Here is a 16403-nt window from a genome sequence, read left to right as displayed (position 1 = left end):
CCAGTAGTACTACAAGTCCCAGCAAGCCTCCCCCGCAAGCTGGTACTTGGCGAACCACAAGTACCAGCATGCGGGAGAAAAACGGGCCCGCTGGTACCTGTAGTACTACTGGGGAAAAAATACCCAAATAAAAACAGGACACACACACCGTGACAAGTACAACTTTATTACATACTGCCGACACACACATACTTACCTATGTTGACACGCCGACTGCCACAGTCTCCGACGATCCGAGGGTACCTGTGAAAAAATTATACTCACCTTCCAGCGTCCAGAGATAAATCCACGTCCAGAGTATAATCCAGGTACTTGGCAAAATAACAAAATGCAAAAACCCGTGCCAGCGGACTGAAAGGGGTCCCATATTGACACATGAGACCCCTTTCCCCGAATGCAGAGACCTCTCCGTGACAGCTGTCACTGAAAGGTCTCTTCAGCCAATCAGCGAGTGCAACGTCCTTGTACTCTGCTGATTGGCTCTGCGCGTCTGAGCTCAGACAGCGCATCGCAAAGCCTCTCCATTATATTCAATGGTGGGAACCTTGCGGTTAGCGGTGGGGTCACCCGCCGGTCAGCGGCTGACTGCGGGTAACCCCCCCGCTGACGGCAAAGTTCACACCATTGAATATAATGGAGAGAGCTGTGCGATGTGCTGTCACAGCACAGACAGCGCACAGCCAATCAGGTGAGCGCCACGTAGTAGCGCTTCCTGATTGGCTGAAGGGACCTCAGTGACAGGAGTCACGTGGGGTCCCGGCACATTCGGGGAAAGGGGTCTCATGTGTCAATATGGGACCCCTTTCAGTCCGCTGGCACGGGTTTTTGCGTTTTGTTATTTTGCCAAGTACCTGGATTATACTCTGGACGTGGATTTATCTCTGGACGCTGGAAGGTGAGTATAATTTTTTCACAGCCACAGTTCCGACCCATTCGCACTGCAGCGAAGAACTGCTGCGTGCAAATGGGTCGGAATGACCCCCAATATGGGCTGCACATATGATCTGATGATGCGACATTTGACCACATACAATGTGCTCACAATGCATCATATGACCCGTCTAAATCGTACATCCGTACGCGATATCGTACTAGTGTATGGCCAGCATAACTGTGAGGGTTTAGACTGTTGTGTAGGGTGTCTTTTTTTTTTTACTAGCCTGATTGTTCTTAAAAGGTGCCCGACAGTCTGGGTGGTCTCTCCTCTGGGTAAAGATAAAGATTGTGCAGGACTTTCTGTCTCCCCAGCAGTCATTGTCTAGTTTAACTACATCTCCAAGCTTGTTTGTTTAGGATTTCCTGTTTCTTTAGCATTACTACCCAGTAGGACTACATTTCCCAGCATGCTCCTCTTAGATCTTACAACTTGTTCTAAGCGTCAAGTATGTATGCCCAAAGTGGAAGTATCCTTAGCAATCGCCGCTAAGGCCAAGAAGCAGGATTGGGCCATATTCGGACAGAATTAAAATTTGTATTAAATGGATTTTAGAAAGCTTTGGGCTCAGTTATGAGCAGTCAAAAATAAATGAATGTTAGATGTACACAATAAAAAAAATAAACTGCTAAAAGACATCATTCACCTTACTACTTAATACATCTGAATTAAATGGAATATACTGTAACTATTACTGCAAAGCAGCAATACAACTTTCATTTTTATATTGTAGTGTTTTTCTTGTTTAACTGTATCAGATATTGTATCATTCTCGTAAATGTGATTTTCTGGCTAGCGAGATCCTGGATACAGGCTGATAATACCATTGAGCCTGCGGCTGCTCTTCCTGCGGCTGCTCTTCCTGCGGCTGCTCTTCCTGCGGCTGTTAATCATTACAGGACAAGCAAAATAGCACTATTCTCTAGTTAACACAAATAAATGTTGCCGGTTACTATAATTGGGTATAAAGGACTGATAACAGATTTGGTCAAGCAAATCACAAGCATGTGTGTTCCCAGCTATTAGAGATGAGATCTCTTTACTTTTTAGGAGAAATAATATTTTACTAATAATATTCGACGGTTTATAAGACGATCAATTTATGAAAATAAGTGCAAGAAATTAATGTAGAGTTATAGAAAGGTGAATGGATTGCAAAGGATGGAAACCACAGTAAGCAAAGTAGGAATTTTTGATTGTTTCCTAAAAAGTGTAATGGTAATACTGGGACGTTAATTATAACAAGTGCTTACGTTATCTAGCCATTCATTTTTTGGGCTGAGCCATTGCTCATTAGAATACAGCCTAACAATTCATTAGGACCAAGTCACCTTTCTGTGACCTTTCATGACCAATGACCGACTACATTTTATACTGGGATAGCATTAATGAGGCACTGGTTCCTAGATTCAAATGAATCAATAGACATGTCAATGCAATCCATATAATAGCAGCACAAATTATGTACAGATAACCATTTCCAAACATTCCCAGATTTACAAAAAAATGGACAATCTCTGGACTATTGTGTGAAAATCTGGAAGATTTGGTGGTATTTTTGCATTTTTATTTAAGTATTAATGGCTTAACAATAAATACTTCAAAAACTTCTGGGCTATGAGTCTGAAAATCCTGTTATACCATCCCGTGGTCACCTGAGAACCCCCTACTCCCTTTAGTCTCACCGGGGAGCTCCCTCAGAGCTACTTACAGTAATCTCTGGTTTCCAGTTCTGCCTTCTATCTACTCTTGTCAGCATTTGGGCCTTCTCTCCCTCCGGACGCTGGACTGCCTTCAGCCCTCTTCTCCCGCCTGCCACCCTCCAGATGCTGGGGCTCTTGTGTCCGTCCAACGGCTCCTGTCTGTGGCTGTGCTCTGTTGACTGCTTCTGCTTGCTGATTGCTCTTCTGTCACTGAGATTTGTAGCATTGGCTCCATGCTGGCTTCTCTTGCCCACTACCATCTTGATTGCTGTCTAGCATTCAGAGGGTGGCAGGTGGGAGAAGAGGGAAATGGCGGTCTGGCATCAGGATGGAGAGTAGGCCCTAATGCTGAACAGCAGCGAGGAAGCAGAATAGCTTTTTTTATGACTGAGTATTGTGTCCTTGTGGACTGTGGACCTGGTTCAGGTTTGTAAGCAAAGCAAAAAGGCAAATAACTGGGCCAAACCATGTTGCACTGGAAGTGGGGCAGATGTAACGTGCAGATAGATTTAGATTTGGATGGGCTGTGTACAAACTGAATTGCAGTGTAAAAATAAAGATGTCTAACATTTGAGGGCTACATACTAAAGCAGTCAGTATTTGCCCAGCACAGAAACAATAAAACCACCCAAATCTAAAACTCTCTGCCCCACCTGCAGTGCATCACGGTTATGCCCAGCCAGTTGTGTGCTTTTTTGCTTTGTTTACAAACCTGAATCAGGGCCTGTGTTGTCTTTTTCACTGACCAGCTGATCTCATTGGACTCTCAGTTGGTGACATACCTGCCAAGCATCTGGACATCCCGGATACCTCTGCTGTGATAGTATGCACCTGGATTTGAACTGCTTGAGACTGAGAGCGTGGGGGTTGATCTTCCTGAGCGGATCCTGAATTCTGGATTAATTACTTTCAGCCAAGGCTCCATTATTCTTCAGCTTGCTACTGTCTGGGTTTGCTGCACATCAACTAGAGTTCCCCTGTGGACATTTTTTGTTATGATTTTGTATGATTAGGATAGGTGTTTCGGCTTCAGGGTCCTAGGATGAGGTGACTCCCCCCCCCCCCCCCCACCACCACCCCCCCTTAAATGACTTTAGTACACTTACATTACTGCTCTTTTTTGCTTGTTTATACCACTTTCACATAATGTTTGCCCTCAAGTTCCAGGTTTGGGGTGGGGGAGGGATGTTAAGTAGTGTATTATATTATTTTTGGGGTGGGGGTTGTTTTTTTAGGGATCCCAGTATGCCATAGCTGGGGCATGGTTTACAGGGTTGTGGGATCATGGGTATAGGATATCTGTTCTTTTCACTTGACTCATCCATGTTTTAGAGATAATAGTGTCTATTATGTTTGTTTTCTTTATATAGTGTGTATTATGCTTGTTTTCTTTATATTGTGTGTATTATGTTTGTTTTCTTTATATTGCTCAGGTGTATGTTTGCTTTAAGAATGTTTGAAGGTGACAGGCTTATATTGAAGTGGTCTGATTGGGTGCTGGTGTGTCTCCTATTCAGACTATCTATATTTTTTATAGCGAATTACACTGATTCTCTCGAGTGAGTTATTGAACTTTTATGTGTCCTGCTGACAGTTGCCCACACTTTTCTTCTGAATCGTGGTGAGTGGGTATGAATGGCACCTTCACCTTCCAGTTTAACCATTGCGCTGTTATATGAGGTTTATGTGTCTGTAGGCTTTATAGTGATAGCTTTTATTATTTGGTTTTGACTGTTTGAGGTGACACATTAACCTAATTTCTCCTCTATATACTGTCTGTGCTGATATATTGTTAATACATTGTATTGTACAGTATGTTGAACTATCCTGACTATCTTTTATCTTCTACAGTATATTGTGTAATTGTATGCTTTATTTTTTGCTGTTTTTATTTTATTCTCTATACTTGTCTTCCTATGTAACTGATGGGTGGTCTTCAGTATGCCGAATGTCGGGATCCCGGCGCACAGTATACCGGCGCCGGGATCCCGACACCCGGCATACCGACAGCTATTCTCCCTCGTGGGGGTCCACGATTCCCCTGGAGGGAGAATAAATAGCGCGCGCCACCGTGCCAGCAGCGTGGAGAGCGCAGTGAGCCCGCAAGGGGCTCCTTTGCGCTCGCCACACTGTCGGTATGCCGGTGGTCGGACTCCCGGCGCCGGTATGCTGGTCGCCGGGAGCCCGGCCGCCGGCATACCATACTACAACCGTAACTAATCTTTACTTTGTGTTTTGTAAATTTACAAGCATGTCCAGTCTGTTTATTTTGATCCTTATTTTATTTTGTGGGTGTTAATTTAAACATTCCAAAAATGCAATTAGAAATAAATATATATATATATCTGGGCCACAGAGGTCCTGTTATTAAAAAATTACACACATTTTTCATTCAAGCATTTAGCCTGTGTTTGTTTGTTTGTTTGTTTGTATTCAGTGATAAAGCTGAGAAGTGAGCCAGTGGAGAAGTTGCCCATGGCAACCAATCAGCTGCTCTGTATATTTTTAAAGTATGCAAATTGTAAATGTTACAGCAATGCTAATTGGTTGCCATGGGCAACTTCTCCACTGGCTGACTTCTCCACTTTTATCACTGCTTAGTACATGTTCCCCTTAGTTTGTCGGAGACTGTGTGTTTTAAAGGAATGTGTTGTCTGATTGGCTGTCTGCATTGGCCATGAAATCATGTGATTCCTTACTTCTAATACAGTTCAACACTGCAGCACAGAGGCGCTTGACAGTATTGCTTAATAAAGCCATAATGTATTCTATGAATTTCCTTTCTAATTTGTCAATTACACTTGCTTATTTTTACACAATTGCTCATCTCAACAGTCCAGGTTTTAAATTTATCCATGCTTGGCCACAGGTGACTTAATTATCACCTCAGTCAATTTGATTTAACCATCCGTGCTGAGCCATGGATGGATATACCTAAAACCTGGACCATTGGGGTGCCTTGAGGATCACGTTTGAGAACCTTTGGTTTAAACCAGAGGTTCTCAAACTCGGTCCTCGGGGGCACACACAGTGCATGTTTTGCAGGTAACCCAGCAGGTGCACAGGTGTATTAATTACTCACTGACACATTTTAAAAGGTCCACAGGTGGAGCTAATTATTTCACTTGCGATTCTGTGAGGATACCTGCAAAACATGCACTGTGTGTGCCCCCGAGGACCGAGTTTGAGAACCTCTGGTTTAAACTCATGGATGTTGACTGCCGGGTGAATAATTTTTCTTCATCTGATGTGAGGAGCTGAGTGCATTGGAGTGTATAATGGTGAATGTGACTCATATTGCGAATAAATGTGGCTCGTATTGTGAACACATGCAAAATTAAGATTCAGTATCTAAATGAGATTCAGGGGTTTGAAGGCTATACATTTTGCGTGCATTTTAGTAGATGGCAATAGAGAGTCTTCTTCCTCCTTCCACAGCTATCAGACCTCCAGTTCATGCTGTTGTTGGCCCATACTTTTGACATTTTGCATCAGCCAGCTGTGTATTATATACATAAGAAAATTCATATTTAGGACATGTGACCAATGTAATAAAAACCTAAAAAAAATATAGATGGGACAAGGAGAGTATAGTCCTTTAATGATTTACATTTTTCAACTAGTACAGTCTCCTGTAGACCCATACATACTTGCCGATAGTTAGGGAGTCTCCTGTACATTAACTGAGCAAATATGGACCAATAACTTGCAAATTGTTTCACAGAGTCCTTGTACAGAGGCATTATGAAAAAGGGCCGCACCTATGCATGTAACCAGCACATTTTGTACAAAACTAAATGCACTGTATGTACATATAGGTTTCAGAGGGGCGTGTCCAAACTGAAATCTAAATTCCATTGTGAAAAAAAGTAATCCAACATTCATGGGCTACATGTAAAAGCAGCCAGTATTTACCCTGCATGCCGAAAATAAATCTATTTGCTTCCCTTGCATTACCAAAAGCTTTGTACCAGGTGCACATTTATTTGTTTGGTTTGTTTTTTGTTTTTTATTATTGCTCTGCTGTTCCCAACACAGAATCAGCCCATATATGCATAACTAGTGTAGTTTCACTTTATTGTCCTGTAAATATATGAACATAATACATTCAACACATATTCAGGTGTGCTTTAGCATTAACAGGAGTGGAATTTGTCACGCCACTTCTTTTAAGCTCTAGTACAGCCATTCCCAACCACAGTCCACACTAACAGTCCAGGTTTTAGGGATATCCATTCTTGAGCCCAGGTGACTTAATTAGTACATGGGTTATTTTGAAATAAATTCAAATACACTTTTATCATTTTACTAACACGATTTGTAAAACTCCACCATGATCAACAAGACCCCACTCTGACAAGATCCTGCCTTTTACTTCCAGCTGCACAGCTGTTCAGAGAGAGCGCTGCCAGCCCTTCAGCAGCTGGTACAGTATGCTGCAGCAAGTGTGTGCCCAACCAATGGGTAGCCACAAGTAAAACTCCACACACTATTATGTGATACTGTATTTCTCTATGGGAAACCTAACAGTCTCACTTTAAGCCTTGTAATTTCCCAGAATGTTCTGCCGTCCATCCGTCTAGTCCGCATCTGGTACAGAATACTACAAGATACGGATCAATAACCACTTGTTAGCCACTTCCACTGGTTATTTTCACTTCCTCTGGCTTTAAACTTCGTAATTTCCCAGAAAGTGATTGTCAAGCCATGTATTTAGAGGAGGTAAGTATTTGCCTTAATGCTACATATGAGAAATTTGTATCTGATGAGCTGTTAATTGTTTTTGTTTATTTTCAATGGTTTTTGTTTGCAATCTAAATTGTTCCAATACATTTTAGTTCAGAGATACTGTTGATAAGACAGTGCTTAGAAGGTGCCCTCCCTTTATCTTTCCCTTCCATATGCTGCTTAAGCAACACATTTTGCAACGGCCTTTTTTGATAGGGCTGTGATCCCAGTTCTGGCTTCATTTTGCATTTGTTTAAAGATGTGTCTACAGATCATTACAAATTAAGTGCAATCTGGCTTTGATCCCTAATGAGACAACTTTGTATGCTAGGAAGTAACACTTTCCACTCTGGACTTCAACTTCACACAGCTATAGTCTGTGCCAGCCAGGTCATAAGCAAAAAGTCTAATGGGGAATCATGGTGGGTTTAAAAATAGCAAGCAAAGCAGAAAAAAAACAAAACCTAAAAACATTTTTTAAGAGATGACCTAATGAGCTGATTGGTAACAGTACGGCTGCTGTTGCCTTTGGTATGCATAGCCTTCGGTAAACAGTTTTTTTTTGTTGTTTTTTGTTTTTTCAAGGTAATTTGGCAGAGAGTGAGTTAATTCCCGGACATCAGCAGGGTTTTGTGATCTGAATAGGCTGGTTACCATGGAGGAAGGGAAAGGAGCTTAGGAAAAGGGGCAGCCAGACAGGTTTCTTTGTTTAAACCTTTCTTACTCCCCTTCTCCCTCTGCATGTTGTCAGTCACTTCACTCTCCAAAATCCATGTTCTCCTTTCTTCAAAACTGCACCAATCACTACCTTTCAGAGGGTTTAATTCCCACCATCATTATGTGAAATTAGGAAACCACATGTTTACTTTTCTCATGTCTGTTTCTAACTGTGCTGAAGTGGTTTGGAAAATGTTTCCATTTTCCAGTATAATTTTCTTGTGAGTATGAATAACGTTTGTATTGTGTGTAACTATTTTTTAAATATTGCGATGGAAAATGATTTTTATCCTTTGTGTGTGCGTGCGTGTAAATGTCTGTATGGTTTGTTAAATATCTGATCTCACTAACTGACAATACTTAACATGTTGTCTTAGTTATATTCTGATGCGAGAGTAGAAAGAAGTCTGTGGGACCTACAGATGGAATGTGAAATGCACTTTTTGTGGACTTTTATAATATGCTTCTACTTGTTAAATTGACTTGAATTTTATCTTTAGGGACTGTTAATGCCATTGTTTTTTATTGGTAGCTGGAGCATTTTTTTTTTGTCCAATACTGTAATCAAGATATTATCTAAATTCTAATTAAACTGAATTGAAGCACTGAGTAACCTTTTCATGGGTCTTAATCACATTAATAACAATTTGCCTATGAACCGACCATGCTTCGGGTGAAGCATATAGTGCAATTCAGATAAATAATACAAGCAGGTGTAGACAGAGTCAACAATATAGTAAGTCCCACTGTATTAGGCCTTTACCTGGGTTAGCGGATGACCTGAACCCAAGATCCAATGTGTCGGGGAGATGTCTGGCTCAAAAGAGAGATTTCCTTATTCTTAGCCAACACTTATACTACGTTAATGTAATATGTTTTAGTTTGTTTGCTTTACAGGTGGTGTTTTTTTTTATTATTATTTTTTCAGTGTGATTAATACTCATATGAACTGTCACACTGCGCTTCAAGGGTATCTGGATGATAGGCCGACAGTACTGAGGTCGACAGTCAATAGGTCAACCAATATCGGTCGATATGCATTCGATCAACATGGACACAATGTCAACCTTGACAAAAGGTCAACCTGGCAATGGTAGACACCGGAAAAGGCCAACATGAGTTTTTCACATTTATTTTTTATTTTCAACTTTTCCATACTTTACCATTCACGTGGACTAAAGTAACCTAAAAGTAAAGTAACGCCATGCAAGGGGACGTGGTGCATTGATTGAGGTTCCCTGTTCTTTTACGGAGAAAACGACACCAACATTATTTAAAAAGACTTATGTTGACCTTTACCGTATCATCCTTTTTACCATAGCGACCTTGACACTGTCTCCCTTTTTCAGGTCCACCCATTGATCCATAACCACTTCAAGGCAGTTTATTTAGTTTGTTGTATGTTTTGGGTATATGACAAGTCCCCTATTGTAGCAGCGGAGTGAATACTCCCATTGGTTGTTTGTGAAACGCATAGTAGTAAATTTACGAAGTCTTCTAAAAGTGAAAAGAGGTGATGTTGCCCCTGGCAACCAATCGGATTCTGTCTATCATTTCTCTATTGCATCCTAGAAAATTATAGACCGAATCTGATTGGTTGCTATGGGCAACATCACTTCTTTTCACTTTTAGAAGCTTTAGTAAATTTACCCCATAGTTTTAGGGGGAACAGTGCCATTTATTGTATCCAAGTGTTGTTGTTTTTTTATATATATCTGATCTCTTCCTACAAGATACAGTCTATAGCCTATTATTCATTTTGCTCAGTTGCTTTTGAGGCTGCTCTTAAGGTCCATACACATTAGACGATGTTGCTCTATGAGCGACGTCGTCTAATGTTTCCCTTCCTGGGCCGGCGACTGACTGTACAAACTGAGCGATATGACCGCTCATATCGCTCAGTGATGTAACGCCTCCGCCAGCCGAGCATGCAGGTCCTGGACGACAGTCCAGATCCTGCATGCATGCCCTGCCGACAGCGATGATCGTTGCCAACCCATGGGGCCGCGCATCGGTCGTCGCTGGCGGCATACACACATGCCGTTAAAATGAGAGACATCGCCCAGGGAGGGGGAAAATTAAGCGACGTCGCTCATTTTATCGGCAAGTGTGTATGGGCCTTAACTCAGGTTTACAATGTTGTGCCTCCTAATTCGTCTCCCCCCTACCCTCCACAGTATAGGGTAGGATTAATCAGATTACTACTATAAATAACACTTTAAATGCTGCTTAAGAGCTGTTGGCAGGTAAACACCATACATTCCAAACAGCAGGGTGAAATGGAAATGCTTTCCTTCCTGCAAGGACTTAAAGACATCTTTCAGGCACTTTTCTGCAGACTCTTGAAGATAACGTGTTGGGCTGTGACCTGAAACTGTGGAAATATTGGATTGTGCTCTATGTATGGAGTAGCTCAATAATGATGGCACAGTTTCTAGAATGTATAGAGTCTATTATTCAGTGTTTAATTTCCTGTACTCCTGTGCTCTTTATGTGAGTCTTTGAGTGCCTGAGACACTACTCGGAAGAATAAAACCTTAAAAATGTATTGCAGAGCATGATGTATCCCGCAAATACTTTGATAAACTTGTTTCATTGCATAGGTCGCCTTTATCTTGTATGATGTATTTGAGTTGCGTCAGTGGCAGAGCTGTCAAACGAGTTGTGTTACACATACCCTGAGTCATTTCACACCGACAGTGCTAGTCACTATGATGTACATATTCTGCAGCCCTTCCCCGCCTGTCTACTCAGCATCTTCTCAAACATCAATTCCCTTTCAAGAGCCACCTGCGTACTTCCAGATACAATGAGCTGTCAGGGACTCTGATGTCCTGTGTGTGACGGACAGCCTCCTAGAATTCTGCATGTAACACAGCAACTACTGTATTCCAGCAGTTAACAATTCAGTTAAGTCTCAGAGGTCGGTACTTAGTTTTCTCAACTGTTTAAAGGTATCCATTGTTCTATCCTCTATATCCCAATTGTAAAGCGCCACAGTATATACTAGTGCTACCGGCGATCACATCATTAATTCAATGGAGTGATCGTCGGCTGCAAATAGTCGCAGCCTGGCATGCCAAGCAGCAAGTCGTGTTGCAGCGTGCTGTATTGCAGTAAGATGAGCATGGCTACATCTGTATATAAATAAATGTTGTTAATAATAATATTGTATGGTTTATGCATTTTGGTGGATGGGAGGCTGAGTGGCTAAACTTCTTTGAAACGGTTTGATCCTAAAACTTCCTTTCTCTGCCCTCACAGTGCACAAAGGAGGCACCAAGGATAGAAGCATGAGATGCTGCACGGCCCGTCACTGCTGTAGACTGACAGGATATCACCCAGGCACAGATATGCCTGCTCACAACACTCGATAAGCTGCACATGTTTTTAGGAGGAGGGAGCAGGTTCTCTTACCTTAGCCCAGCTGCAGACTTCTCACGCCTGATGCAGGCTTGCAATGTGAATCGGACAGACAAGCCGCAACAGCCAGGGAAGACGACCAGCTTTTAGACTGTCTTGTGTGCTGTGAAATCTGGCAGTGGAGGAGAGGGCCACAAAACAAAAAGCAAGAAGCAATTCTGAATCAATATGCCATCCAAAGGAAAGTATCTAATCAAGGACAATGAGAACTGGATGATTACACATTCACTGTATGAGAAGTACCAGTGCATAAGTCAGTACTACCCACTGCTGCTCATCCTCCTCTTTGTGGTGGGGACAGCTTGTGTGACTCTCATCGTCCTTTTCTTCACCACCAGTGAAGTGAGTAAAGTTTTATTTTTCAGCTCTGAGTTTTTGGCCTGATGGAAGGTGGGGGCTTAACCCTTAGAGTACCTCTAAATAATAATATTAACTCTTAGCTGGATCTCACTATGGCATGCATGTTACACGGCGACACTCATTCTAATATCCCAATGTAATAAAGCAATCTGCTTTCTTCTGAGGTTCCTTAATGGATTCTTTTTTAGTTTCTCCCATTCTCTCAGCAAATCCCATCCAGAGATAAAAATAGTATGGCTGTAAAAATTCATGGACAGTGGAAAGCAATGATGTAACTGGGTGATGTCACACCTGGATGGGGTTACAGGGAGACAGTAATGTTTATTATATAGACTTTCACTTAGAAATGTAACTTTACATTGTCTGGAAACCCCATACTATTGTATTGCAGCTTTCTAAACAATGGCCCTAGGATCAGTTTTTACAAGCCTCCCAGACTGTGATCCTTCTCAAGTTATTTTGTTATTCAGAATGGGTAAATATAGTATTAGATAAACTCAATGTACACTTGGTTGTATAGGTTTAACAAAACAAACATACGAAGACATAAACAAGCTACAGCAAAGCAACTGTGTATGTTTTATGTAGCGCAGAAGCGTCTCTTCCTCAGACATTATTTTTTCTTTAGTGTGTGTATATGCAGAAAAGGGGAGGATGATATGGGAAAGTTGTGTATTCCTTTTTCTACATTTCTGTTAGATAAAAACAAATGCTACTAAAACCCCTTTCAGGCATCAGGCCTGGGAAATTTGCTGGGTCTAGCATGCCAGCAAATTCCCAGGTCTGAGTTCCATGACCCTGGTCGGGAGAAGGGTCACGGACCCAGGACTAAGTCCCGGGTCATTACATCTCATACTTACCTACATTTTGGCTGCTCTCTGCGGGAGAGAGCAGCCAGGTCAGCTCAGAGGGCGGGCAGGGGAGGCTGTGACGTCGTGGAGGGGGTGGGCCGGAGGCGGGATGGGGCGGAGAAAGGGCAGGGTCATGACGATGCCTCTTTTAAGCCACGCCCCCCGCTCTGTAATGCCGCGATCACCGGCATTACACTGCAGGGGGTGTGGCTATGATAAAGCGATTCAGCAAGAATCGCGTCATCAACTGCCCGGACCGCCCACTTTACACACTAAGTGGGCGGACGGGCAGGGGGGACCCCACGAATCGGGAGACTTGCCTGCTCTTCCGGGGGGCCGGGAGGGTCACCCGATTTTCGGGAGCCTCCCGGCCAGTCCGGGAGAGTAGGCAAGTATGTTACATCTAGACATACCAAAATCTTCTGTTGATGCCCATTCACGTGCATAAACCTGGGATTTTGCTGTAAGTCTGAAAGGGGTATAAAATAGGCCAAGTACCCACTCCAGTTCTTACAGGCCCTTTACATGCATCTTTGGGTGTGGATCGTTGGGTTGACAGTCATCAGGTCGACCACTATTGGTTGACAGTGACTAGGTCGACACCTGAAATAGTTTGAGGCGGTCATTAGATTAACATGGAAAAAGTATAACTTGAGGGTTTTTTTTAAATTAAATTGTGTCGTTTTCTTCGTAAAGTGACCGGGAACCCCAGTTAGTGCACCATGTCACCGTGCATGGCTTACTTTGTTCGCCATGCTTCGGGCAAGGTGCCTCGCTCTGCTACCGCTGCGCTTGGAACAGATTACTATTCCCAAGCGTAGTCCACGTGGATCGTAAAGTATGAAAAAGTTCAAATAATGAAAAAAATTGGAAAAAAATCATGTCGACATTTTCATGTGTCAATCTTTGCCATGTCAACATAGTGACCATGTTGACATAATGACCATGTCACCCTAATGCTTGTCAACCAACAGTGGTCGACCTAATGAGTGTCGACCTAAAGACCGGATACCGCATCTTTAACGCTGGGTAAATGCATGTGGTTGGATGTGATGATAAGTGATTGTACAGTGTTAGCTTATACTTGCTTCTTGCTCCATTTTTGTGCATCTTAGGCTTTTCTAGGCATCTTACACTTTATATGACACTTATATGACAATACCTGTTAAACAGCAGTAAAAATGCATCTCAAGCACATATATGTTCAAAATGTGTTTAATATTTGTTGCGTCTTTAATAACGATAAAATGCATTTGTGGCACATGGCATTCAAGGCATTGTTTTTATTTCACTTAGTTTTTTAATGCATAAAAATAACATTGGGCAAAAATATCTAATGTGCATTGGTCGTGTTCAGCTTTTATCGGCTTGTTTTTATGTGCAGCATTTTCTTCTGTTTTCACTTTTTTCTTTTTTTTCTTTTGATCTCTTACCATAAGATGATGTGTTGCTTTTTTTAAAACAAGAACAATAAATAGTTTGCTTTTAGCCTAAAGATGAATAACTGTATATTGTGAAAAGCATAGCGTACAAGGGGCCTAATTCAGAGTTGATCGCTGCAGCAAATTTGTTAGCAGTTGGACAAAACCATGGTGGTCATTCCGAGTTGATCGCTAGCTGCATTTGTTCGCTGTGCAGCGATGAGGCAAAAAACGGCACTTCTGCACATGCGTATGCGGCGCAATGCGCACACGCGATGTACTATTACAACAAACTATGTAGTTTCACACAGGGTCTAGCGAAGCTTTTTAGTCGCACTGCTGGCCGCAGAGTGATTGCCATGAAGTGGGCGTTTCTGGGTGTCAACTGACCGTTTTCAGGGAGTGTTCGAAAAAATGCAGGCGTGCCAGTAAAAACGCAGGCGTGGCTGGGCGAATGCAGGGCGTGTTTGTGACGTCAAAACAGGAACTGAACAGTCTGAAGTCATCACAAGCGCTGAGTAGGTATTGGGCTACTCTAAAACTGCACAAAAAAACTTTGCCGCCGCACTGCGATCCTTTTGTTCGCACTTCTGCTAAGCTAAAATACACTCCCAGTGGGAGGCAGCATAGCGTTTGCACGGCTGCTAAAAACTGCTAGCGAGCAAACAACTCTGAATTACCACCCATGTGCACGGCTTGGGGGGGGGGGGGGCAGATATAACATGTGCAGCAGGGCCAGTTCTAGGCCTTGTGGCCCCCAGGGCGATAGTTTCCTTTGGCGCCCGCACCCCCCACCCCTCCCCCCCCTGACAGGGAAAACAGGGTTAGTGCGCGCCATAGGCATGCGTAAAAAAAATAGGGGCGTGGTCATTTATGCCCCCTGTAGCTGTGCCACCAGTAGTTGTCCCCCCAGTACTGTGCCCCCTGTAGCTGTGCCGCTTACAAAAATAAATACTCGCCATCCCCACTCCTGCTTCCCGACCACTGCTGCCCTCCGTCTTCGGCCGCCGGCGCCACTCCTCGGATCTATAAGAGAGACATCATGACGTCTCTCCCACAGCACCTCATAGGCACTAGGGGTCAATTATGACCTCTAGCATCTATGGCCACTCCCACAATGCCGTGCAGTGCGCGGTGATGTCATTGCGCACAGCACCAGTAGCAGATCTTGCCATGGCGGCGGCGCCCTCGGGACGACAGCGGCGGCACCCTTTGGGGCAACTGCGCCCCGGGCAAAAGTCCTGCTTGCCCGTGGCAAGATCCGATACTGATGTACAGAGAGAGTTAGATTTGGGTGGGGTGTGTTCAAACTGAAATCTAAATTACAGTGTACAAATAAAGCAGCCAGTATTTACCCTGCACAGAAACCATATAACCCACCCAAATCTAACTCTCTCTGCACATGTTATATCTGCCACACCTGCAGTGCACATGGTTTTGCCCAACTGCTAACAAATTTGCTGCTGCGATTAACTCTGAATTACCCCCAAAGTGCGTTCTAAGGGCTGCAGTAGTTCTAAGATAATTGAATTTACAGGGGAGATTGTAAAAGCTTTGTGTTTGTTAGGGGATACATTTATTTGACTGTTGTGGGTTATTATGATAAATACTTCTGGAAACATGGTTATTATAACAAGCAAAATCCTATCTGGGAGCATTAGACTAATAAAGTTCCAAAATAGATGATTGTCTTGTGTAGAACTGTGTTGTTCAGCTGCTTTGTAGATGCTGGTGTTTTCATTATGGAAGTGGACAGTATGGTACTTCTGTGTGATTAGATAGTGGGGAAAGTACATGCAGTACTTAAGATATTGGCAAAAGAACAAAGTGATTAACTATTATAAACTCCGCCACCTTTACTGTAATGGGTTCTGTTTGTATAGATCTGTAGGGGGAAGTGCAGCCTTAAAAATGGGCTACTGTAAGAAATTAGTGCTTTAGTTCAGAGGTTCCTATAGTCCATCATTACAGTCCAGGTTTTAAGGATATCCATGCTTGAGCACAGATGGTTATATCAAATTGAGTATGGGCAATAGGCCTAATTCAGAGTTGTATACTATGCCGATGTTTTTGCATTTTGCCGTGATTGCACTGTAAAGTTGCTTTTGCAAGTCCACTCGCAGTCAGAATTCATCGCAGAGTGATTGACAGGAGGGGACCGTTTGGGGGTGGTAACGGGGAGTGGTGGTAAAAATGCAGGCATACCATGGCCGTTTCCAGGGCATGCATCTGACGTCGACAGTGATCATGTACTCAGACAAACATG

At 42.9% G+C, this 16403-nt stretch overlaps 1 protein-coding gene across 11 annotated transcripts in view; it reads left to right on the top strand.

Annotated features, from left to right (window-relative positions):
• Window positions 1-16403, top strand: part of ADCY7 (adenylate cyclase 7) — a 338110-nt gene that overhangs the window by 71492 nt on the left and 250215 nt on the right. For 4 of the 11 annotated variants that reach the window (XM_063945328.1, XM_063945336.1, XM_063945338.1 and 1 more), the window contains exons 1-2: window positions 6959-7359; window positions 11347-11847. In XM_063945328.1, the coding sequence (XP_063801398.1) occupies window positions 11674-11847 (174 nt within the window). In that variant the 5' untranslated portion in view covers window positions 6959-7359; window positions 11347-11673. Of the gene's footprint in view, window positions 1-4157; window positions 4259-5753; window positions 5887-6958; window positions 7360-8052; window positions 8304-11346; window positions 11848-16403 lie in introns of those variants that run through there. The other 7 variants (XM_063945334.1, XM_063945333.1, XM_063945332.1 and 4 more) reach the window with 5 other exon arrangements.

This window comes from Pseudophryne corroboree, chromosome 11, assembly GCF_028390025.1.
Source record: "Pseudophryne corroboree isolate aPseCor3 chromosome 11, aPseCor3.hap2, whole genome shotgun sequence".
Taxonomy (NCBI): Eukaryota; Metazoa; Chordata; class Amphibia; order Anura; family Myobatrachidae; genus Pseudophryne; species Pseudophryne corroboree.
This window is presented reverse-complemented; position numbering and strand designations above follow the sequence as displayed.